This window comes from Hemitrygon akajei, chromosome 2 (assembly GCF_048418815.1).
Source record: "Hemitrygon akajei chromosome 2, sHemAka1.3, whole genome shotgun sequence".
Lineage (NCBI taxonomy): Eukaryota > Metazoa > Chordata > Chondrichthyes > Myliobatiformes > Dasyatidae > Hemitrygon > Hemitrygon akajei.
The window spans coordinates 13,466,049-13,493,105 of NC_133125.1; the positions used below are offsets into that span (position 1 = coordinate 13,466,049).

The following is a 27,057-nucleotide window of genomic DNA, read 5'->3' on the forward strand; positions in this document are numbered from 1 at the left end:
CCATTTCTTCTCAGTCCTGAAGAAGTTTTCAGCCAAAAACATCAACTATCTATTCATTTCCATTGATGCTGCCTGACCTGCTGAGTTTCTCCTGCATTTTGTGTCTATTGCTCAGAATACAAGAATGTCCCTTTAGAACAGAGATGAGGAGAAATTTCTTTAGCCAGAGTAGTAAATCTGTGGAATTCATTGCCGCAGATGGCTGTGGAGGCCAAGTCATTGGGTATATTTAAAGCAGAGTTTGAAAAGTTCTTGATTAGTAAAGGCTTCAAAGGTTATGGGAGAAGGTGAGGAGAATGGGATTAAGAGGGATAATAAATCGACCATGATGTAATGTCTTAATCATCTCACTGCCTATAGCCAGGTGACCAGAACTGTGCATGATACACCAAGTTCAGTCTCGTCAACTGTCCTTGAGTTCAATCAACACCTGTGAACCCCCAAGTTAAACTATAAAACGTAGGAACAGAATGAGGCTATTCAGCCCATCATGTCTGCTCTGTCACTCAACCACGGTTGATTTATTTCCCTCTCAACTCCATTCTCCAGCCTACTCCCAGTAACCTTTGACGCCATTACTAATCAAGAGCCGATCAAGCCCCGTTTTCAATATACCCAGTGAGTTTCACCTTTTAACTCTAACCAACCATGATCTCCCTTTCTACGTTCCAGATGCTTCAGTGATATCTTGAGCGTTGTATACTCGGCACACCAGGGGGTACTGCAGGAGGAGAAACAGTCCCATCTCAACTCCGAATAGCAATAATCTATAAAAATAACATCGCCAGAAAAATCCAATTTTTAATAAAGTTAACAGATGCCACAGCTTCGGAAGCTTGCTTTCATCAGAGGCTGTTTAGATCGAGAAGGCGCATGATTTTGTTCTTTCAGACCTTGAGGGGGTACCGTTGCAGAACGCGAACACATCGGACGACGCTCCAGCTCACAATGTTCATTAAAGTGTGAATTAAACGCTGTACCATCAAGATTTGGCATGCCAGATAACTGGAGTCTGCACCTTGTTCTTGTTAATGTATTTGCAGTTCAATCACCAGCAGGAAATTAGCACTTTTTTCTGCGCTAAATAAATTTAACGATCAGGCCTCCAGCACCCTTTGGGGCTGAGTGTTCCTGGGATTCACTACCCTCTTGAGGCAGATTATTCCCACATACACAGGCTTTGAATAGCCAGACCATCGCCCAACGACCCATCACGATGGAAATCAGAAGGTCCGCTTCACAAGGCGGGATTCCGCCTTTTGAATTGCGTGGTCAGTCCCCGATTGGACAACGGAAGCGCATGCGCGCGACCGGCATGGGAACGCATGCGCAGGAGGTAGGTGAGTGCCGTCAGTCGATGATTCTGTTTCGTTTCGTTGCGTTGGTGCTTTCACACCTCTTTAACATAACCTTGACCCTCAAATCCCACTAACATATTCCTCACCTCCCCCTCAAACCCCACCTAACTTATCCAACCCTCCCAGTCACGAACCTCACACCCTCTCAAACACCACCCAATGTGTCCATCTCTCCCCGTCACAAACCTCACACCCCCTCGATCCCCACTGACACCACAAACCCCTCCTCCTCCCCCTCAAACCCCACCGACACCTCACACCCGCTAACAAACCCCTCCTCCTCCCCCTCAAACCCCACCGACACCTCACACCCGCTAACAAACCCCTCCTCCTCCCCCTCAAACCCCACCGACACCTCACACCCGCTAACAAACCCCTCCTCCTCCCCCCCTCAAACCCCACCGACATCTCACACCCACTAACAAACCCCTCCTCCTCCCCCTCAAACCCCACCGACATCTCACACCCACTAACAAACCCCTCCTCCCCCCCTCAAACCCCACCGACATCTCACACCCACTAACAAACCCCTCCTCCTCCCCCTCAAACCCCACCGACATCTCACACCCACTAACAAACCCCTCCTCCCCCTCAAACCACACTTAACGTATCCAATCCTCCCCGTCACAAACCTCACACCCCCTCAAACCCCACCGACACCTCACACCCGCTAACAAACCCCTCCTCCTCCCCCTCAAACCCCACCGACATCACACACCCACTAACAAACCCCTCCTCCTCCCCCTCAGACCCCACCGACATCTCACACCCGCTAACAAACCCCTCCTCCCCCTCAAACCACACTTAACGTATCCAATCCTCCCCGTCACAAACCTCACACCCCCTCAAACCCCACCGACACCTCACACCCGCTAACAAACCCCTCCTCCTCCCCCTCAAACCCCACCGACATCACACACCCACTAACAAACCCCTCCTCCTCCCCCTCAGACCCCACCGACATCTCACACCCGCTAACAAACCCCTCCTCCTCCCCCCTCAAACCCCACCGACATCTCACACCCACTAACAAACCCCTCCTCCTCCCCCTCAAACCCCACCGACATCTCACACCCACTAACAAACCCCTCCTCCTCCCCCTCAAACCACACTTAACGTATCCAACCCTCCCCGTCACAAACCTCACACCCCCTCAAACCCCACCGACACCTCACACCCGCTAACAAACCCCTCCTCCTCCCCCTCAAACCCCACCGACATCTCACACCCGCTAACAAACCCCTCCTCCCCCTCAAACCCCATTGATCCTCACATCCCCTTCCCCTCAGACCCCACCAACAGCTCACACGCCACTTTCCCTCCTCAAACCCCACCAACACCTCACATCCCCTTAACAAACTCCTCCCTAAACCTTACACTGCTGTAAAATACAATTTCTCAGCCACAACCCTTCTTAATGTACCCTTCCACAAATCACATCAGTCTGTTCCCTCTCATCCTCCTAACACTTCCTGCTCTCCCTGGACCCCTGAAACACACCCCTGTACCCCAGCTTCATCAAAATGCTGAACACACCCAACCTTCCTAATGCCCTCACACCCCTCTAACCCATATCTCTCAGCCTCTCTGAATTCATTCCTCACACCTAGCACCTACCGCAAACAAAAAAAACCTTCAGGCCCCTATTCCCAACACACTCCCCACCCCAAACACAGCCCTTCCATATCTTACCCCCACCCCTCACACCCGCTAACAAACCCCTCATCCTCCCCTTCAAACCCCACCGACACCTCTCACCCGCTAACAAACCCCTCCTCCTCCCCCTCAAACCACACTTAACGTATCCATCCCTCCCCGTCACAAACCTCACACCCCCTCGATCCCCACTGACACCACAAACCCCTCCTCCTCCCCCTCAAACCCCACTGATAGCTCACACCCGCTAACAAACCCCTCCTCCCCTCAAATCCCACTGACACCTCACACCCGGTAACAAACCCCACTGACACCTCATACCCCTCCTCCCCTCAAATCCCACCGACACCTCACACCCACTAACAAACCCCTCTTTCTCCCCAAACCCTACCGACACCTCTCACCCGCTAACGAACCCCTCCTCCTCCCCCTCAAACCACACCTAACATATCCAACCCTCCCCATCACAAACCTCACACCCCCCTCAAACCTCACCTAATGTGTCCATCCCTCCCCGTCACAAACCTCACACCCCCTCGATCCCCACTGACACCACAAACCCCTCCTCCTCCCCCTCAAACCCCACCAATACCTCACACCCACTAACAAACCCCTCCTCCCCAAACCCCACTGACACCTCATACCCCTCCTCCTCCCCTCAAACCCCACCGACACCTCACACCCACTAACAAACCCCTCCTCCCCAAACCCCACCAACACCTCACACCCGCTAACAAACCCCTTCTGCTCCCCTCAAATCCCACTGACACCTCACACCCGCTAACAAACCCCTCCTCCTCCCCCTCAAACCACACCTAACGTATCCATCCCTCCCCATCACAAACCTCACACCCCCTTGATCCCCACATGACACCACAAACCCCTCCTCCTCCCCCTCAAACCCCACCAACACCTCACACCCGCTAACAAATCCATCCTCCTCCCCTCAAACCCCACTGACCCTCACACCCGCTAACAAACCCCTCCTCCCCCTCAAACCCCATTGATCCTCACATCCCCTTCCCCTCAGACCCCACCAACAGCTCACACGCCACTTTCCCTCCTCAAACCCCACCAACACCTCACATCCCCTTAACAAACTCCTCCCTAAACCTTACACTGCTGTAAAATACAATTTCTCAGCCACAACCCTTCTTAATGTACCCTTCCACAAATCACATCAGTCTGTTCCCTCTCATCCTCCTAACACTTCCTGCTCTCCCTGGACCCCTGAAACACACCCCTGTACCCCAGCTTCATCAAAATGCTGAACACACCCAACCTTCCTAATGCCCTCACACCCCTCTAACCCATATCACTCAGCCTCTCTGAATTCATTCCTCACACCTAGCACCTACCGCAAACAAAAAAAACCTTCAGGCCCCTATTCCCAACACACTCCCCACCTCAAACACAGCCCTTCCGTATCTTACCCCCACCCCTAACACATTGACCTTCCCCCACACCCCCTACATCAATACACCCCACCCCAGCTCCTTCACACCCCTCACCCTTCCTCATCCCCACATATACTTTGGGTCATTTTGGATGTAATTTGTGAGATAACATCAGATGTGTGTTCAGTCAGATATTTAGATGATATGTCTAACTGGATTTGTAGCCCCACCAGACTTGTATGGCTATATCTGAGGTAGCTTTTTGTTCTGGGGCATCTCAATAATCTATTCTCTGAGCAGATGTTTTCTAACCAGGTTCTGTTTAAATTGATGGAGGAGCTACTGCTAGTTATCTTAAAATTTACTTTTGTAAATGTGAAATTTCAATGATCTTACAGCGCTGCTAGGAAGTTTGTGAACCCTGTAGAATTTTCTCTATTTCTGCTTAAATATGACCTAAAATGTGATGAGATCTTCACGCAAGTCCTACAACTAGATAAAGAGAACCCAATTAAATTAATAACACTAAAACCATTATATCTAATCTTTTATTTATTGAGAAAAATGATCCAATATTACATGTATTTGTTGGAGAAAGTATGTGAACCTCCAGGGTAATGCTTTCTATACAAGCTATTTGGAATCAGGTGCTCCAAACAATGAGATGAGATTGCAGGTGTGCGGTGTAGAGGTCCCCTACCCTATAAAAAACGACACAAAAGTCATGATGCTGACAGAGCCTGCTCTTCTCAAGAAAGATCTATTTATGTGCACCATGCCTTGATTTAAAAAAAACTTTGAGGACCTTAGAAGAAAAATTGTAGAGAAGCATGAAGATGGAAAAGGGTACAAAAGCTTTTCTTAAGGCCTGAGTGTTCATCAGTCCACAGTAAGAGAAATGGTCTACAAATGGAGGAATTCAGTACTGTTGCTACTTTCCCTAGGAGTGGACATCCTGCAAAGATCACACCAAGAGTATAATGTGTAACGCCGAAGAAGATGAAAAAGAGCTGAAGAGTAACAGCAAAAGACTCGCAGAAATCTCTAGAGCCTGATAAATTCTCTGTTCATGTGTCCGATATAAGAAAATACTGAACAAGAATGGTGTTCATGGAAGGATGCCGTGGAGGAGACTACTGCTCTCCAAAAAAAAAATTGCTGCACATATCAAGTTTGCAAAAGACCAACTGGATGTTCTACAATGCTTCTGGGAGAATATTCTGTGGACAGATGAGACAAAAGTTGGACTTTTTGGCAGAAATGCACATTGCTATGTTTGGAGGGAAAAGGCCACTGCACACCAACACTAAAACCTCATCCCAACTGTGAAGCATGGTGGAAGGAGCATCATGGTTTGGGGCTGTTTTGCTCCTTCAGGGCCTGGACCTGTTGCAGTTGTTGAGGAAACAAATGAATTCAAAATTGTATTTTATAGGAGAATGTCATGATAGCAGTCTGTCTGAAGCTTAATAGAAGTTGGATAATGCAACAAGACAATGATCTGAAAGAGAAAAGTAAATCAACAACAGAATGGTTTAAAAAGAAGAAAATTCAGGTCAAAGTTTCGACCTTAATCCTGTAGAAATGTTGTGGAACGGCTCGAAGCAAGCAGTTCATGCAGGGAAGCCCACCAACATCCCAGAGTTGAAGCAGTTTTTGTAAGGAGGAATGGCCTAAAATTCTTTAAAACTGATGTGCAAGACTGATGAAGTTACCAGAAACATTGGGTTGAAGTTATTGCTGTATTGGGGAGGGGGGGGGGGTGTTCACACCAGTTACTGAAAGGAAAGGTTCATGTACTTTTTCCAGTGAATACATGTAATATTGGATATTTTTTCTCAATTAATAAATGAACAAGTATAATGTTCCTTGTGCTACTTATTTAATTGGGTTCTCTTTGTCTAGTTTTAGGACTTGCTTGATGATCTGATCACATTTTGGTCATATTTATGCAGAAATAGAGAAAATTCTACAGGTTTCCCAAACTTTTTAGCACCAATGTATATGCTATCCTTCAGAAGTATTCCACTCCATCATTCAAAAACGGAACTTCCTGGTGGCCAAACATATTAATTCTGATAACTGTTGTTTGAATTTCCAGCATCTGCAGATTTCCTCGTGTTTCCATATTAATTCTGATTCCTATTCGCACTGTTATGTTGGTTCAAGACCTCCTCACAGGGTGGAGAAGCAACACCTTGTATTCTGTCTAGAAGGCCTCTAACCTGATGGTATGAATATTGATTTTTACCCCCCGAGTAAAAAAAATCTCTCCCCCTCCCCTCTTCTATTCCCTTCTCTGGCCTCTTACATCTTCTCACCTGTCTATCACCTCCCCCTGGGTCCCCTCCTCCTTCCCTTTCTTCTATGGTCCACTCTCCTCTTCAGTCCTTTACCTTTCATACCGCCTGGCTTCACCCATCATCTAACTGTCCTCCTCCTCCTCTTCCCCCCCCCACCACCTTTTTATTTTTGCATCTTCCCCCTTCCTTTCCAACCTTGATGAGGGGTCTCAGCCCGAAACATCAACAGATCAACTCTTTATTCCTCTCTACAGATGCTGCCTGACTCTGCTGAGTTCCTCCAGCATTGTGTGTGTTAGCAATACAGCATGTCAGGAGACCTTCCAGCCCAACAAGCCCACACCACCCAATTGTACCCATGTTAACAATTAACATAGTAATCTGTAATGTTTTTGGAAGGTGGGATGAATCTGGAGAACCAGGAAGAATTCCACACAGTCACTGGGAGACAGCAGCAGTATTGAACCTGGATTACTGACTATCCACTGTGCTACCATAACGCCCCTAAATGTCACGTGGTATTTTTTTTACACAGAGTTAGAGATACCTAGAATGCACTGCTGGGAGTGCTGGTAGAGGTTGATATAATAGGGAAGTTTAAGACACTACTAGATAGGCAAATGGATGAAAGAAAACTAGAAGGTTATGGGTGGTGTAGGAAGGAAAGGACTGATCATAGAGTACGTATATATAAGCACAATATTATGGGTCGAATGGCCCGTACTGTGCTGTACTGTTTTATGTTCTGCATTGTAATTGTACTAAAATACTAGAAGCATGGCTAATTGATTGGAAGTGTTTAATTGCAGCATAGCATCTAAAGGGTTGGATCTTTGCTATAAGCAGTGCTCTCATCTGTTATTCTTTGATATTGTGTGGTGTGTCTCAAATGTTAGGAGACAAAATGTGCGCTTTCCTGATGCTGTGGATTTCAAAAAAGGAAGCAGTTCAGTAATTCACTGTAATTCTAGTTGAATGTAGTTACAAGCTTTTCAGTTTTGACTGGTGTTCACTTCTGAGATCTGTTGTCATTGAGGACATGGATGTGTCTGGAGTTTCTTCTGCTTATTAATGGTGTAATTGTTTGCCACAACAAGCTTGTGGAGCTTCGATCTAACCTGTTAGTTGTAGGTAAGTGTTTCAATTTTCCAAAGGAACAAAAATTATTGCCAGTTTTTTTTATGGTTCTGATTGTTCGTTTTGGATGTTGTGAAGCAAGATTCAGTCCTGTTATCTTGTAAAATATTTTCTTTCTTATTGTTTTGCTGCATATAAAAAGTTAAAGAATTCTCTGAACTACGGTTTGCATCTTTGGATATAAGATTTATTTGTTGTTAAATATTGGGTAAATGGAAGCATTCAAGAGAGAGTTAGATAGAGCTCTTATAGATAGCGGGGTCAAGGGATATGGGGAGTGGGCAGGAACAGGGTACTGATTGTGTATGATCAGCCATGATCGCAGTGAATGGTGGTACTGGCTAGAAGGGCCGAATGGCCTACTCCTGCACCTACTGTCTATTGTGTTCAGGATATATAAATCGATGTTGTACGAACTTGAACAGATTGTATTAGCAATCTTTGAAATCAACTTCCAACAAGTCTTAATATCAACTAAAACATAGAAGGAGTAGATCAATTAAGGAGCTCAGTTCTCTTCGTATTTTAATATTTGCTTGTTGAAAATATTTTAATACAATTCAGAAATAACTTCAAAGTGAGATTAACTGTTGTTTGTTAAGACGTAGCTCAAGCAACCAGCAAATGAGTTGTTGGTAAGATCCAAACTAACAAGAGTACTGGGTGTGGTGCAGAGGGAGGCCATTACATGAAAATTATTCTGCTGCTGATAAATGTGCACTTTCAATTTGTCACGTGCCTTGTGACCGAGTTACCAAACCAGCAGAAATGGAATACACGTTGGAGTCTGTAATTACTAGTAACTAATAAAGTTTATTAGCAAACTAAGTAACACAGTACAAAAATAAAATGCAAATATGTATATATTACGGGTTAGCAAGGATAAATACTGACGTGTAGGAGTAAGAATCAAAACCAAACTCTATCATAGTCTAGGGGTAAATGAATAGTCTTAAGATAATGCAGAGTTCAGTTCAGTTTAAGTCGAGGTAGTTGCTGTTGTGACGTTGGAGAGAGAGAGAGAGAGAGAGAGATGTGAGCAGCTGCAGCAGGCAAACCTTCCGTTGTCTTCTTGTTCTGTTGTACTGATGTGGTCATTCGGTTACGACCCCTCCGTTCTCGGCCAGACCGTTCTTCCGTGGTGGACTCGTCACTTTGGCGTGAGTGGACACACACACAAGCCCCCACTGGTCCTGCTGTCACACTGTGAGCTTTGTGACTGATCTCCCAATTCGGTCCTCCAAGCCCCCACCTTCCTGTGGGTGCACAACACTCTTGCAGTGTCTCGTGGCGTGTCTGCCGGTGTCTCAGCAGACCCGTCTTTTATCTCCCCTGACGAGGTATCAGCCATCCATCAACTGACCATGTCCATGTCCATCAAACTGGCCACTCCCTCCTGTCTCAGCGGGCACCTGGCATCACTCTGCTGTGTCAGCAGAGATCCACACAAACAGGCCAAATATCCTTGGTGTTAAAGTCACCAATTAGCGAAGAAGCCATAATACTAAATCATCCATTTTAATCCTTGTCTCTCTCTCTCCCATCTTCATCTCTGTCTCTCGTTAGCAGCATAGTTCACAGGGGGTCAACTCTAGACCCCATCTCCAACTGGTTTTCTCATCAAAAATGGTTGTGAAAATATATTTACAAGGTATTTATTGACAGACAGAGCTGGTATTCAACATCCTCTTTGTCTTGGTGGAATAATAAATTATGTAAAAGGACTTTCTCCATTTAAAAAAACAAAATCAGCACTTTGTATGTGGAGATTTGAACTAGAGGTTATCAGTTTAGTGGTGGGCGGTTGCTAGTACTGGAGGTATTATGTAAAGACATAAGAATGGAGGACGAGAAGAAAAGAGTCTACAATTGAACTGGAATGCCATTGAAAATGATATAGGGATTTGAAATTGTGTATTGAGAAGGCTGGATTAATTGAATGGGGCATATTGGCAGCGTAGATTTCATTTGTATTTTGTGATTTGGTAGCAGGGCTATTTGCAAATGAGGATGAAACTCTTACAGTTGGCTTTGGTAAAATGTTGTAGAGCCTGGCTAATTGTTTCAAACCGACAGCAACCCAAACATCCAACTCAGATACAGAAGGGTTTTTAGTTTTATACGCAAGCAGACCTCTTGGGTGTGGGATAAAAGCAGAAAACATAGAAAAACTACAACACAATACAGGTCCTTTGGCCCACAATGCTGTGCCAAACATGTATTTACTTTAGAAATTACCTAGAGTTACCCATAGCCCTCTAAGCTCCATGTACCTATCCAGGAATCTCTTAAAAGACTCTATCGTATCCGCCTCCACCACCATCGCTGGCAGCCCATTCCATGCGCTCACCACTCTCTACGTAAAAAAAGCTTGCCCCTGCCATCTTCTCTGTACCTACTTCCATTTACTTCAAAACTGTGCCCTCTTGTGCATTTCAGCCCTGGGAAAAAGCCTCTGACTATCCATTCGATCAATGCTTCTTATCATCTTGTACACCTCTATCAGGTCACCTCTCATCCTCCGTCACTCCAAGGAGAAAAGGCCAAGTTCACGCAACCTATTCTGTAGGCATTTTCCCCAATCTAGGCAACATCCTTGTAAATCTCCTCTGCACCCTTTATATAGTTTCCACATCCTTCCTGTAGTGAGGTGACCAGAACTGAGCACAGAACTCCAAGTGGAGTCTGCAACATTACCTCTCAGCTCTTAAATTCAATCCCATGGTTGTTGAAGGCCAATGCACCGTATGCTTTCTTAACCACAAAGTCAATCTGCGTAGCAGCTTTGAGTGTCCTAGGGACTCGGACCCCAAGATCCTTCTGATCCTCCACATTGCCAAGAGTCTTACCGGTAATACTATATTCTGCCATCATATTTGACCTACCAAAATGAACCACCTCACACTATCTGGGTTAAACTCCATCTCTACTTTTCAGCCCAGTTTTGCGTCCTATCGATGTCCTGCTGTAACCTCTGGCAGCCCTCCACACTATCCACAACATCCCCAACCTTTGTGTCATCAGAGAGAAAACAAATGGAACATGTTGAAGCTGTGAAATGGAGAGAGCCACAAAGCAAAGGCAGAATGTTGGAAATGTGCAGTAGATCAGGCTTTTATTCTCAGCAAAGAAAAGACTGTGTCCATTACAGATGGAAAACTTAACAATAGAATTAGTCAGTCTCATAGAAACAATACTGAACAATATAGTGAGTAATCTAGAATGCTGACTTCAATATTGAATCCTAACGGAAGCAAATTACCTAGATGGAAAATGCACTACCATTCCTCAGCCTTGCATTGGGCCTCGTTAGAAAAGTGCAAATTGCCACAGACAATTAGGACAGAGTGGAAATGGAGTGTAGAATTAAAGTGACAGGCAACTGGAAACTCAGGGTGACCCTGTGGACTGAATGAAAACCAGAGACCATAAGAGCAGAATACACTATTCAGCCTGTCAAGTCTGCTCTGTGCTCTTCCACTCGATCATCAAACCTGTGTTTGGTTTCCCTGTGTGGGGGTGGTGGAGAACAGTACTATACACCAGATTGGAAGGAGTGTAATTGAAGTTTGCTTGTAATTACTTCAGTGTAGTAGACTGCATTTCTCTGCAACTTAAAATGAACATGATTTCTCACATTTTTCACTCTGATTGTTGTGGAACAAGTGAATCTCATACAGTCTGATCTCGGCTCAAACTGAAATACAAAAGAGTGAAAGCACATACCACTAGGCTCAAAGACAGCTTCCATCCCGCTGTTATAAGACTGTTGACTTCCCTAGTGCAATAGAATGGACTCATGGCCTCCCAATCTATCCTGTTATGGTCTTGTACCTTGTTATTCAGCTGCACTGCACTTTCTCTTTAATGTAACACCTTATTCTGCATTCAGTTTTCTCTTGTACTACCTCAAAGTGTTGTTGTAATGAGTCAATCTGTATGAACAGAACAGTTTTCCACTGTGCTTTGGTGCATGTGATGATGGTAAGATAACTTACCAATTTACAAATTTTCCATCAATAGTTAACTTAGTCGGGGTGGAAAAGCCTGTTCACCTTAGTGCTGTGGTCCATGCACTCTTTGTACAAAATGTGATACCTTTTGTACATATTTGGAGATGAGTTACAGATATTCTGTTCTTGCTGCTTGTCTAACCCAGCCCATGGCATATGATGAGCCTATTATGACATGACTTCCCTAAATGACTGTCACATGGAATGAGAGAGAATCTGGCTGGCTGGAGTCAAAACTGACATGCTGAAATGTAATAATGCAATAAAGTAATGAGTTCTTCAGGAACAATTGGGTGCATTCATGAACAATCTGTGTAAATTTTCATGGGGGTAATTCTTTGGAGCTCCCAACCTGACTTGAGATAGCTAGATGAAGCAGAAAAAAATGGGCATTTAACACACTGAGAACCATTTGATGATACATCAGAGAAGCAAGCTGAATGCAGAATTCTCACTGAAAAAGAAACAGGCTCAAGTGAGTGTCCAAGAACAGAGAGTAAGTGTAAAGGGGACCCATTAGTTGTAGGGTTGTGCAGCACAATAATATGTAGTGTGCTCCTCTGGCTGCTTCAGGATTAGTGCCTATGGACTTGCGTTTGTTCTCAATGATGTTGCTTGCTTTTATCTTTTGCATGATGTTTTTTTCCCTCACTCTGCACATTGGGCGTTTGTTAGTCTTTTTTTTAATGTGTTCTTTCAGGTTTCTTATTTTGTGGCTGTCTGTAAGGAGATGAATCTCAAGGTTGTATAACTTATACATACTTCAATAATAAATACTTTGAGCACTGTAGTCCACCACATCCATATCAACCATTCACCCATCTACACAAACCCCATTTGCCTGCAATAGGACTCTTATCTCTCCATGTCTTGCTTAAAATAATGTTTAAAATTATGAGAGGCATTGATAAATTGGACCCTGTGGACATAAGAGCAGAATTATGCTATTCAGAAATATGCGATAAATCCTATTGCTCAGGGGAGGGTCCAAAACTGGGGAGTAAAGATTTAGGGTGAGATGGGAAAGGGACCTTGGAGGCAATTTTTTCCACACACAGTGGTGAGTATATAGAATGAGCTACCATAGGATGTGGTTGGTTTAAGAATTATTTGGATATGCACATGGAAGGGTGGGGCTTGGAAGGATATGGGTCGGCTGCCGGAAATTGGGACAAGTTGGGTGGACACCATGGTTGGCATTGACTCGAGCTAAAGTCCTGTGTTGCTCTATAATGTGCCTGTCCCAACAGTCCCTTAAATGTATCTGATTGTGTGGCTTCCTTTCGGCAACAACATCTATATACTACTAAAACTTTCATGCTCTGTTTGTCTGTTTGTGACCTCCAATTAGCGCAAATGGTGTATCACAGCAGCACTATTTTTGGCTAAATCAACTTAAAATACGCTAACTTACAGAATGCAGGTGAAGTTCAGGGTTATATATTCCTATAAAATTGCTCACTTGCCAAAATCAACAGCTCCGCTTTGACCCAAGATCCGATGTCAGCCACGATGGAAACTGCGACGCGACACCATGACACATGCGCATAGCCAGCCTCAGCAGCGACACCAACCGGAGCAAAAGGGCACAGCAGCTCTATTTCGAGCAGTCACATACTGCTAATCACCATCAGCATGTGCAGGATTGGGACAGATCAAACTGCCACCCATCAGTAAGAGATAATTAAATCTTACTGTAATGACGTACTTTGAGACACCCATCAAACCCTTTGCTGCAGTCATAGGACAGCGGTGACTATATCACGTCCACTTAGGAGAGCACCAACCACGTCATCAAGAATAATCAGCATCCTGGAGGCTTTGGTGTTACTGCTTCATATCTTCTATCCAGCATTAGGGTAAAAAAAGATATGGTCAGCCTAATTATGCCACGTGGAAAGAGAAGGGGGACATTATGGTCAAGAGATGACGCCAAACGTCATCAGGAAGCGGCAAGGAGAGGGAGAGAACGAGAATTGGATGAGGCCAGGGCCGTGCAACTCCAGGATCAAAGATTCAGGACAAAAAAGATGAGAGAAGAAGAGACAGGAGGAGAGACATGCACGTCTCCAAAATGACAAAAACTGGCATAGAAGGAGAGAGGAAGAGACAAAGGAGCTGAGAAATCCATGTCTCCAGGATCAGAGACAAAGAATAAACAGCAGAAGAGATGAAGAGACAGCGGATGAAAGGACTGCACATCTCCAGAATGACAACGAGAGGCACAAGGGTGGCAGATCAACCAGAAATTATGCCATCAAAAGTGTCATTGTTAAACGAGGAGGAGCTATAGTTGCCTTACTACACATTGTTCTTCTTTAATAAACTGAGGTTTTCTTCTTCAATTTCCAAAGCAAAGCAATACCAATAGCATTCAGGAAAATGTAATGTTCATTCTAGTCACATTAGACTGCACTACCCTTCTCTCAAAGGGTGCCCTAAGGGGTCACCCTGTTGTCTAGTTGTAGATAACAATAACTCTCTGTAGAAAATCATGTCCTTCAGTTCCCTTTTATTACTGCCTTAAATTGATGCCCTCTTTTAGGCTGTGTCATCTTTTCAAGATAAAAACTTAATTCAGAGGATAACAGTGTCTGAGATGGAAGAGTTTTGTCTGAGTGTTTCAAGAAAGGGTTGCTACAGAGTTGAGGAATAGCCGGATATGTGGTGAAATCTGTGGAAGAAATGGGATTGACCCCCAATTGGGAAGTAATAATTTGATATTTAGAAATATGCTTTTTTTTATGGGAGGAGTAGGATTGCAGGGCATGATGCAGGAAAGGAGGGATTAAAAGGACAGAAGATGCTGGAAAACGTCAACAGGTCAAGTGGGAAAGCTCTTTGTGGAGAGAGAAACAATTAGCAATTCATCTGAAACAGGAAATGTCAGAAAGCAGGAATGGTGAAAGTTGCAGAGGAGGAAGGGGGATGGGGCAAACAAAGGGAACGTCTGTATTGGGATGAAGAAAATGATATCTGCTAATATAGTGGTTAAGTCAACTTTAATATCATCATTTAGTCGAGCCAGTCAGAGCTCTTCTCTGTATTTCTTATAAAGATTAGCTTTATATGTCACAGGTACACTGAAACACACAGTGAAATGTATTATTTGTGTTAAAGACCACCACAGTCCGAGATGTGCTGAGGGCAACCCACAAGTGTTGCCATGCTTCTGGTGCCAACATAGCATGCCCACAATTTACTAATACTAACCTGTACGTCTTTGAAATGTGGGAGAAAACCAGAACACCTGGAGGAAACACACATGGTCACAGGGAGAATGTACAAGTTCCTTACAGACAACTGTGGGAATTGAATCCCAATCTTGTAGCTAGAGTTGTAAAATGTTACACTAACCACCACGCTACTGTGCAGTCCGACTTAACAATAAGATTCTTGTTGCAAAAGATGTTTAATATTGGGTTGGCTTTTGAATAAGAAAGAGTAGAAAAGTTGAAGCTGTTAGAATTATGTTGGGGTGAATGAGAAAGAAGCAAGAGCAGTGAGGGAGAAATTGAGGAAATGAGTTTAATAAACGAGAAAGGTTGAGTAATCTGCTCGAGAACGAGTTGGGTGATTCGGGCATTCTGGCGGAAAGAAAATACAGAATACAAGAGAAACTGTTGTGTGATTAAAACTTTAGGAAAATCAATGAACTTGCCTCCTATGATTCCATAGCATTAAGGATTAATATGTTCCCATTTGGTTTTGTGTTCTGAGATGACTGATAAGGGCAGTGTAGGAACTGTAGGATCTTTCACAGGTAGGGTATGAAGTATTTGATGGATGGGTATTTGCAAGGTTGTAATCTTCTTCTGTCATCTACCCTGCTCCTGATACATGGACCCAAAGTTTTCAATACCATTCCCAATACAGTATTCTTTTATTTAGGGCAGCGATGCCAGGAGCCAGCAGGGATATTGCTTTGACTGTGTCCTTGAATCATGTGTTTAATTGTTACAAAAAATACACAATCTGACGCACTTGCATCTTTGTGCCAGATTCAGATATGTTATATCTGTTACTCGCCCAATACATCTTCAGTTGACTATCCCTAATCAGGCCCTCCCTGTCTATCAAAATACTTACAGACTTTAACTCCTTTGGCTTTTGCCAAAAGATGGATTCTTTTCATCTACTTAATTAATCATTTTCTCTAATGATATCACTGCCATCCTGTTTTAAGCTAAATTTGCATAACCAATAAGGAACGAGTATCAGGTACTGATTTCATGACCAATTCTTCTGACTTCTGGCAGCAGCCTTGAGTTGAGGAACTTATCCTCCAATTCTGGTCTTTATTTACTTGAAACAGAAAAAGATACCTGATTTTGTTAAAATACACATACAGAATACAGCTTCGCATTCTGAGAAGATAACTTGTACAGTATGCTTAGGTGTCTGGTATGTAAAGTAGCAGGTTCAATATTTTCTATAGCTGGCATATCTGCTCAGGAATATCTTTGTCACCTACTTGTAAAAGAGGCAACACGGTCATCCTGTCATAGTGAGATTGACTGAAAGCCAAGATTTGTCACCATATTTCTGGCGCTGAAGATTGTTACGTAATCCATTCTGTATTTCTTCTATTTTTATGAATGAAGTATATTTATAAAATGAAAAAGCTTCATATTTTAAATTGCATCTGGCACCTGGACCATGCCAGAGGTCTTGTCACTCAGTGTCAGTCTCTTACCATTTATTATATTGCTTTTTTTTTAAAGGATGAGTGTATTTTTGCCTTTTTTGTAACCAAAATTTTTAATGTATTTCAGGAGGATTCTCACATACTGAGCAGTTTCTGGATGCATTTTTATTCTGTTTAAAAAGATGTCATTCCACTTCCAATGTTAATTTCAAAGCAGTCCAGGCTGGATTGTTTAGATATTTTGTGAGCAAAGTTCTTATTTTTAAAAAAGCAGAATCCAGGCACTCAGTCCTCTACATTCAGCAGAAAGAACTGATGCTGCTTTAGGATCATCAGTGATTTTGTACTGTTTCACTTATAGTTAGTTGTTTCTTTTTCTATTCTTAATGATGTTTTAAGTTGTCTTTTATTGGCTTTTAAAAGTTTCCAAATCCTCTAACTTCTCACTATTTTTTACTGCATTATTTGTCTTCTCGTTTGCTTTTGTGCTGTCTTGGACTTCCCTTGTCAGCCACAGTTGCCTCATCCTCCCTCCCTTTAAGAATACTTCTCCATCTTTGGAATACGGTATCTCTAAAGTATCCCGTGTCTTTGGAATTGCCCCCAGAACCTCCAGCCAGTGCTGTTCTGTTACCCCTGCTGGTATCCCCTTCCAATCATCATTGGTCAGCTCCTGTCTCATGTCTCTAATTTCCTTTACTTCACAGTGAAGAACCCTTGTTTATTTGGCTGCGCAAGTCTAGGGAAGACAACCTCCGGCCCTTCCAAACTCATGAGACCTGGTTTGTATGGGTGCTGTGTCATTTGCTACCTTGTTACAAATTAATGCCTCAAAATAACAGACAGAACACTGCATACGATTAAAGGAATTATATTTATGGATCTTAACTAAACGGTTAGTGAAGAATAACAAAAAGAAAAGGGCACATTCTAATTAAGTCAAATGTGCACAAGTTGGAGCTCATCTTGAACTTCTCTGTCACTCACACGCTGAACCCGCAGTCAACGTGAATCTCACACCACCTTCCGAACGTCGCTCACAATCCATCTCAAACAAACGGGTCTCCTACTGGATTGTATGCTACAACCGGTTCTCCCCACTGTCTTCTCCCTTCATCTCCTCTCGAACAAAAGCTCCAAGCCCAAACTTAGTGTCCCTCATCAGAGAAACCTCCCCTTAATGCAGCAATCCTAATTGGATGGCTCACATTTCTCCTCATCTCTCATCTTCAACAATAACTCAAACATAAGCTGAAAACAAACAGCTCTCGCAGAACCGCACAAAGTGAAATACATACATCTGACTTTAGCTTCTCCCTCTCAAACTCCAGGGTGAATTCTATCATTGTTATAATCACTGTCTCCCAAGGATTCCTTTACCTTAAGCTCCCTAATCAAATCTGGTTCATTACACAACACCCAATCCAGAATTACCTTTCCCCTAGCGAGCTTAACTGCAGACTGCTCTAAAAAGCCATCTTGTAGGCATTCTACAAATTTCCTTATTTGGGATCCAGCACCAATCTGATTTTTCAAATCTACACATACCTGCATATTTAAAACCCCCAGGACTATTGTAACATTGACCTTATCACATGCCTTTTCTATATTCTGTCGTTAAGGACTGCTATCACTTAGAACATGCCCTCTTCTCATTGCTACCATTGAGGATGAGGTACAGGAGCCTGAAACACACATTCAACATTTCAGGAAAAGCTTCTTTCCCTCTGCCATCAGTTTTCTGAATGAATAATGAACCCATGAATACGACCTCAGTATTTATTTTTCCTTTCTTTTTGCACTACTTATTTAATTTAAATTTTGATATATACAGTATATATTTACTGTAATTTGTAGTTTTTTATTATTATGTATTGCACTGTACTGCTGTTGTGAAACAACAAATTTCACAACATATACCAGTGATATTAAACCTGACTCTGATTCTGAGGTGCAGCAAGCCATTGAAAAAGCCCCCCAAGGCCTCTGAGTCAGTGTTGAACTGTTAACAATAGCAGTAACATTGCTCAGTCCCTGTTCTATGCCATAAATTTGGAAAGCTTGGATTCCTAGAGAAGTTGATCACTTTTCTGCCCATCGTTCAAGTTCTTGATGCATTAACTTAGTTTCTCAATGTCTGCTAGATGCATCTGCCATTTTCAGTGCAGGTGAAGCATTTGTTTCTGATCCGAATGTGGGCGGGCTGAGAAGACAAAGGAGAATGTACAGTACATCTGAGGCAGCACAAGCCTGTAGAACAAGTTTGCAGTTCGTTTCTGTGCACAGATCAAATTTGTATTACTTTTTCACTCCCAACGAGTTTCAGGCCAAGCATTGGAAAATTTTGTGTAATCTAAACAAATGATATCTAATCCTTTAATTAGGCTGTTGAAATGGCAGGTGCATAGTAAATCTAAGTCATATTTTCAAAAGTTAAGTTGTATTAACAATTCTAGTTTTCTTTGAAGAATAACTTTATGTCCTTTATAGAAAAGTTCATCTTAACTGGGCTCTTAACCTCACAGTCTACCACATTATAAACTTGCACTGTACTTTATTGCACTTTTATAACCGGCACTGTACTTTCTTGGTAGCCGTTACACTTTATTCTGCATTCTGTTATTGTTTTGCTTTGTTCTGCCTCGATGCACTGTGTAATGATCTGATCTGCATGAGCAGAATGCAAGACAAGCTTTTCACTGTATCTCAGTGCATGTGACAATAATAATCCAATTCCAATTTCAAATGCTTTCTGCTCAATTGAGATTATTATTTCAGGAGTTAGTTTCTCATTTACAAATTCTTAATTGAAACTTCTAGAACTTTGTTAATGTAGAAAAATGCCAAAGTGCTTCCTAGACGTAATGAGTAAATTTGAACTGAGCAGAGGAAGTTGTTTAAGTAAAGTGGTGAACCATTTGGAAAGCCAATGACTTTAAGGGAAGGATTCTGAAGAAGAGATGTCAGTGTTGATATGTGTGAGCTGCACAAGTTGATGAAAGTGACAAAATCTTATATACTGTTGTTAACATGGCATAAATGTCTCAGTGTTTCACATAAATACTATTTAAAAAGTCACAGTGAATATGAAAATATCATAGCAAATAAGACTGACATAATGCAGAATTAGTCCATTCAGCCCATTGAGTCTGCTCAAATGACTAAGAAATTGGTTAAAGACAAGTTTTAAGGAATGTAAAGGAATAAAGATAGTGCGTTTAAAGAAATCAGTGGATTTTCACCTCAGTACTTGAATGATTTGCTGTCAGTGTTTGGTAGAGCAATCTAGTCTCTTGGATGTGCACAGTAACACCTTGAAACTTACTATATCCTAGGAGCTACTTTTCAATCCAAACTTCTGTCATGAAATTCATCACCATTTGCTGTGCCTTTAGCGATCTAAAATTTTGTAGATGAAGACCTCACCTGACAGAAAGTTCATAGTAAACAGAGTACCTCTACCTGCCTTTAGGCCTTTGGAATACAAAGGCTGCATCAAATCATTAGAGAAGTGCAGTTTATGTTATTTCTGTAAAATCCTCCAAACCTATCGGCAGAGTGTATATCACATACAGATGTGTGTATGACACATACAGAAGGACAGAGTGCCAAATTTATGTAATAAATTTCTAGACCTGCTGTCACTGGCATGGCCTGTATTATTGCCCTTTAACTGAGTAACCATTTTGATGGCATTTAAGAGTCATCCACAAAGAGAAGTCTGGAGTTCTTTTCAGTTCAGGCCAGGCTAAGTTTTTTAAAAAAGGCAGAGTTTACAATAGTTTGATACCCTCAGTAAATATACCCAGTAACCTCTAGTTCCGATGCCAAATGAGCTGAGTCTGTAGCAGCAAAAGATGACCAGATGGAAAGAAGAATGAATTGCATAGTCACTCATTGCCTCTGAGGAGAAATGCAGAAATGGGCCATCCCCACCATCTCATGAGATTTCCTGTGCTGTGACTAGCTCAAAGTGAAGAAGGAGCTTTGGGTTGGTATAGAAAGCATCAAGTCCTGTTGCTGTGAATGTGCAGAAACAGATTGAATAGTGGAAGGAGTGTACAACTTCCCAAACAACTCCTTGCGCCACCTGTAGAAGAGGCCTGTCGGTTTAGTTGTAGCACATTAACAATAACCTTTGTCTCTTTTTGCTACTGCTGGGTACTAAACCTTTTTGTACAAGACTTATTGAAGGATATTTAAAATCAATTGTAATATACTCTTAAATATAAACCTGAAATAAAAATGGAAATTGTTGGAAGGAACCCAGCAGACTAAGCACCATTTGTAGAGAGAAAAATAAACATTAAACACAAGAAAATCTGTAGAGGCTGGAAATCCAAAGCAACACACGCAAAATGCTGGAGGAGCTCAGCAGGCCTGGCAGCATCTATGGAAATAAATAGATAGTCAATGTTTCAAGCCAAGGACAGAAGAGGAAGGGGGAAGAATATAAAGGTGGGAGAGGGGAAGGAGGATAGCTGGAAAATGGTGGGTGAAGCCAATGGATGGGAAAGAAAGAGCTGAAGAGGAAGGAATTTGATCAGGGAAGAGAATGGACCATAGGAGGAAAGGAAGAAGGAGGGAACCTGGGGGAAATAATAGGTGAGAAGAAGTAAAAGGTGAGAGTGGGGAATAAAGGAAAGGAAGGGGGTGGGTGGAATTGGTTTACCGGAAGGAGACATTGATATTCATGCCACCAGGTTGGGGAAAAAAAAACATTTCAGGTTAATGGCCTTTCATTAGAACTGGTGAACTTAAACTCATGATTCTATGAAAAATAGCAAAGCAAAGTTTAAAGCAAATTAATGCATTTGATTGGGTGAAGACAGGATAGATAACATTTATAGAGTGGCCGTAAACAAGAACAAGGTCACCAAATGGTTTAGTGCTCTTGTGTTGTGACCTTTCCTCTAATTTTGTGTTAACATACTTCCATATCTATATATAGCATGATGAAACTAAACAGTCAGAGAGGGCTGTAAACAGTCAGCATTGCATAATCTTTCTGATGCAGTATCAGAAAGTATATACAGTGCAGTAAAAGCACCAACAAAAATTACAGATAACTTAATGTAATGTTAAATTTAAATAATTCACAACCTTTTGCTTATGGTTTCAAGAGTTTTGTTCATAATTGGTAAATTGATTTACAAACGTATTGTTCTCAGACATGCAGAGGTGGAAAAACCTGTCTTGCATCCTCTTCATACAATTCATTACACAGTGCACTGAGGTAGTACAAGATAAAGCAGTAACAGAATGCAGAATAAAGTGTTACTGTCACAGAGAAAATGCAGCGCAGATAGATAATAAGGTGCAAGGTCACCTTGTGAGATCAGAGGCCATATTTTCGTACTAGAGGCCTTTTCAATAGTTTTAGCATGACGGAAGCTGTCCTCAAACCTGGTGTTGTGTGCATGGTTTCAGGAATATGTATCTTTTGCCTGATGGGAAGGGGAAGAAGAGAGAATGTCTGTGTGGGGTAGAGTCTTTGATCATGTTGGATGCTTTATCGAGGCAGTGAAAAGTGTAAACAGAGTCCACAGAGGGGAGGCTTCCATCTGCTTTCACGTTTTAGTTCTGATTCTTGATGTGTGTTATACTTTAGATATATTTTACTAATTTATTGCTTTTATTTTTTGATTCTGCTCAGGTCAGAAGTAACATGGAGTCTGTCTCACTTCAGACAGAAGATTATGGCCCAGCTGAAGAGGGCATTGCCGCAGGACTGTTCTTCCTTCGAGTGAATGGAGCTTTCCATGATGGTAAAAACAGCATCTTCTACAGAATATTAAAATAGAATTGATTTGAGAGTCAAAGCAGCAAGTGGCAGATGGAATATAGTGTAGGGAGGAGTATGTTCATGTAGAAGAATGGGATGGTAGAAGGAATAAAGATGTACACTATCTTCTAAAGGGAAAGAAAATTCAAAAGTCAAAGGAGTAACGGGACTTGGGAGTACTCACGCAGGATTCCCTACATGTTAACATGCAGGTTGAGTTGGTGGTACGGAAGTCAAATGAAATGTTGGCATTCATTTTGAGAAGACTAGAGTATAAGGGCAAGGATGTGATGCTAAGGCTTTATTTATCATAGGCCAGACCCCACTTGGAGTATTGTGAGCAGTTTTGTGCCCCTTATCTAAGAAATATGAGCCAGCATTGGAGAGGATCCAGAGGAAGGTCATGGAAATGATTTTGGAATTAAAAGGTCAATGTGTATGGAGCGAATTATGGCTCAGGGCCTATACTCATTGGAGTTTAGAAGAATGTGCAGGGTATCTCATTGAAATATCAAATATTGAAACCCCTAGATAGAGTGGATGTGGAGAGTATGTTTCCTGTAGTAGGGCAGAGTCTAGCTGCAAAATAGAGGGACATCTATTTATAACAGAGATGAACAGGAATTTCTTTAGCCAGAGGATGGTGAATGTGGGGAATTCATTGCCACAGACTGCTGTGGAAGCCAAGTCATTTGGTATATTTAAAGCAGATGTTAATCGGTTCTTGATTAGTAAAGGTGTAAAAGGTTATGGGGAGAAGGCTGGAGTATGGAGTTGAAAGGGATTGTAATCAGCCATGATACAATGGCGGAGCAGACTGGATGGCCTAATTCTGCTTTGATGTCTTGTGGTCTAATGTCTTGAAAGGGTGAAGAAGGTGGGAACAAATGCCTTGTGGAGTGAGATTTTAGTGTTAACAAAATTTTTCATGGTGTTGAAGGTTTTTTAAATATATAAAAAGGTAGAGAAGCTGATGGATGTGCGAGGAAGAGCAATTTATAGACAATGTCTGATATAATCTAAAATTTTGCTACAAATGAATGGGAGGATGAGGTGAGAAGAGACCGGAGGGTATTACAGAGCTATGATGTGGAAAAGGTAGAAGGAGGTTTGAGGGTGGGTTTTTAAATTCAGTGCATTTAGCAACTGAGACAGTGTAAAGTTAAAGGATAGGTTTTTATTATACAGAGTGATGGGTGTAAGGGACATAATGCTAGGGTTGCTGGTAGAGGCAGTTAGGGACATTTAAGAATTTCTTGGATAAGATCATGGGTAATAGAAAATGGAGGGCTATGTGGGAGGGAAACATTAGATTGATCTTAGAGTAGGTTAAATGTTGGCACAGCATTGTAGGCCAAAGGGACTGCATTGTGCTGTACTGTTCTATGTTCTACGTTCTAAATGGAGGGCTAAGAAGATTCTGTGGGATGCAGCTTAATTCATGCAGAGTCTTGATCCAAAGAATTAACCTTTTGCCTCCGCAAGGCTGCTTGACTTCTAAGTTTGTGGGCTTTTTTTCACTCCATGTGCCAGTCTCTATGTCTGTTGGTTAACTGGGTTTTGGAAATTCAAGTAATATTTGGACGAATCAAATTCAGGTTTGGCTAAAGAAGTATGACCATATTTGGAGTATTGTGAACAGTTTGGGGCCCCTTATCTAAGAAAGGATGTGTCAACATTGAAGAGGATTCAGGGGAGGTTCATAAGAATGATCATAGGAATGAAAAGATTAACTTATGAGGAGCGTTCGATGGCTTTGGACCTGTACTTGTCGGAGTTTAGAAGTATGAGGGGGGATCTGATTGAAAATCTGATTATCTTGGCTTTCCAATATTCCATTAGAGAGGAGGTGAAGATAATATTTTAAATATTGGGACAGTCTAACACCAGAGGTTCTAGACTCTGAATAGAAGGACGTCCTATTAAAACAGAAATGAGGAGTTATTTCTTTGGCCAAAGGATGGTGAATCTGTGGAATTCAATGCCACAGAGAGCTGTGGAGGCTATGTCATTGGGTACATTTAAAACAGTGGTTGATAGGTTCTTGATTAGTAAGGGCATTAAAGGTTTCAGTGCGAAGGCAGGAGAATGGGGTTGAAAGGGAAAATAAATCAGTCATGATGGAATAATGGAGCAGACTTAATGGGTTGAATGGCCAAATTCTGGTAAAATGCCTAATTGTTTTATGGGACTGAGTTCAGAAACAATTGCTGGAAAGAGCAGAGAATAGGTTCCAAAACCTTGCAATAAAAAAGTTCAATTTAATCATCTTACTTTGCTTTGTTTATAGTTACATTTTGTTATGTATTACTGCCCACTTGCCAATATTTTGCTGTGTAAACCACATTATTTTCTGCTGTGTCTGAAGGGGTTTGATAGAGTTGTACTTTGCCTAACGGATTAGCAAATGAGGGATGCTAACGACCACTCCCTCTGTGTGCAACAGCAGGAAGCATGTCCTGTCCCGAATGCTCAGCTGTGCCAAACTTGTTTTAACACTACAGGGGGAAATTTTTCAAGAGTACTACCTATCAGCACTTTTCTTTTAAAAAAAATAAAATGTTTCACAGAAAAAAGAACAAAACAGAAAAGCTGGGCTGGCCTCATAGCGTAGCAGTTAGCGCAATGGTTTATAGTGCCAGCTGTAAGGTCAGTGTTCAATTCCCGCTGCTGTCTGTGAGGAGTCTGTACGTTCTCCCCGTGACCCTGTGGGAAAACAGAATGAATCAGATTGAAGGTTGGACCTGTAGGTGGGGACATAGTTAGAAAACAAAGGATCAATCATTAAACCTGAGGTGTGTCAAAGCTGAAAATACTTATGTAGAAGAGAGAGCATCATAATCGTCCCTGGTATGTTGAAGATTTCTAGCACTTATTTCCATTTTAGATTTCTGCATTCATAAGTTTTTTTCCCTTTTATATTGTTTTTATAATTATTAGATGTGTGATTTTAAACATTTTAAACAGTGAAAGATGAAGACCTGCAAATGTCTCTGGCTGAATACCTTCGCAACGTTCTGCACCTTTGTGGAACAAAGGTCATGTGTCACGAAGGAGGCTGTGGTTGCTGTGTTGTGGTCGTTGAATATGATGACCCCTTGAAACCTGGGAAAAGAATTATCAAGTCAATTAACTCTGTAAGCCACTGACTTAAATATTTTTCCTCTGCTGCTTTCTTTTCAGTTGGCAATATTGTCTGTTTTTAATATAGTTCTTTCAGACAACATTTTTAACCTCTCCAGTTGTGTTGAATGCAGGATGAATTTGGCTATATGTGGACATCCAGTAATTCAGTGCAGAAAGTATTGATCTGTCCTTTTTGAATCAATGCAAGTAAGCATGGATAAAAGCATTCTGCTGGCACACTTTCAGTTGATTGTGATAGGGTCTTTTAATATTTGTGATGAGATAAAAAAGTTTGTACATCTGATGCAAAAGATGAAATTCCATGTTGAAAGTTCAAGGGCAACTTTTTAAAAGCAGCTTAGTTGAGCTCATTAAAGCTTAGTTCTTGCAGAGTTTGATTTAGTGGGTGTAATTTTCTGGTATTAAGATAGTGATAAGAGTAACGTCTTCATCCAAAGTATAGTGAACCTTTGGAAATCTATACCCATCAAGGTTGGGGAATCTCAGTCTTTGAATAAATTAGAGATAGAGATACTTGATTCTTGGATATTAAGTGAATTAAGGAATTTGTAGTTTGTATGCAAAAATGATACTTATTCTGGAACAGTTATCTGAATAAAATATAGTTGATATCCAATGACTAGAATATAAAAACAGAGATGTAATGTTAAGGATTTATAAGGCACTGGTAAGACCTCACTTGGAGTATTTGGAGCCCTTGTCTAAGAAGGATGTGTTAACATTGGAGAGGGGTCAGAGGAGGTTCACGTGAGTGATTCCAGGAATGAAAGGATTACCATATGAGGACCGATTGATAGCTCTGGGCCTGTACTCACTGGAATTCAGAAGATTAAGGTGGGGGGTGGGGGATCTCATTGAAACCTATAGCATGTTGAAAGGCCATGATAGAGTGAATGTGGAGAAAGTGGGAGAGACTATGGCCAGAGGACACAAGCTCAGAATAGTGGGACATCCATTTAGAATGGAGATAAGGACGAATATCTTTAGCCAGATGATGGTGAGTCTGTGGAATTCATTGCTACAGACAGCTGTGAAGGCAAAGTCATTAGGCATATTTAAAGCAGAAGTTGATAGGTTTTTGATTAGTTAGGGTGTCAAAGGTTACAGGGAGAAGGCAGGAGAATGGATTTGAGAGGGGTAATAAATCAGCCATGATGAAATGCCAGAGCAGACCCGATGGTCTGAATGGCCTTATTCTATCTTATGGTCTATATATTATGGGGATTTTTCTGCTTTTAATGCAATATGTTGCTCCATTTTTTTGAGTTGTAGAATTTCAAGCATTTTTTAAAATTGAATCTCATGAGGATCAATATTCCCTTTGTGAAAACATCCTTTACCTTATTTATCTTGGTGTTGAAAAAGGGGGTTGTTACCATCTGCTTCAATCACTGTGTTCATTAACTGTGAGGCTGCAAATTCAGTAAATAAGCACGAGCACAAGGAAACAAGATCACGAGTGGACCACTAGTCCCCTCAAGCACGCCTTGCTATTCAACACACTCACGGCTCATCTACGCTGCTGTCAATACATTGTCTGTGTATTTCCCCAGAACCCTTAACTCTTCCTTAGTCTTTCAAATATTTATCATCACCTTAAATAAATCTAATAA

General features: G+C 42.0%; 1 protein-coding gene across 3 annotated transcripts in view; it reads left to right on the plus strand.

Moving 5' to 3' along the window:
• Positions 1-1,312: 1,312 nt before the first annotated feature.
• The window catches only part of LOC140739174 (xanthine dehydrogenase/oxidase-like), a 127,098-nt gene continuing 101,353 nt past the window's right edge, over positions 1,313-27,057 (plus strand). Inside the window, exons 1-5 of one of the 3 annotated variants that reach the window (XM_073067222.1) lie at positions 1,313-1,340; positions 6,513-6,642; positions 17,220-17,294; positions 22,169-22,280; positions 25,265-25,434. In XM_073067222.1, coding sequence (XP_072923323.1) covers positions 22,181-22,280; positions 25,265-25,434 — 270 coding nt within the window. In that variant the 5' untranslated portion in view covers positions 1,313-1,340; positions 6,513-6,642; positions 17,220-17,294; positions 22,169-22,180. Of the gene's footprint in view, positions 1,341-6,512; positions 6,643-17,219; positions 17,295-22,168; positions 22,281-25,264; positions 25,435-27,057 lie in introns of those variants that run through there. The other 2 variants (XM_073067213.1, XM_073067231.1) reach the window with 2 other exon arrangements.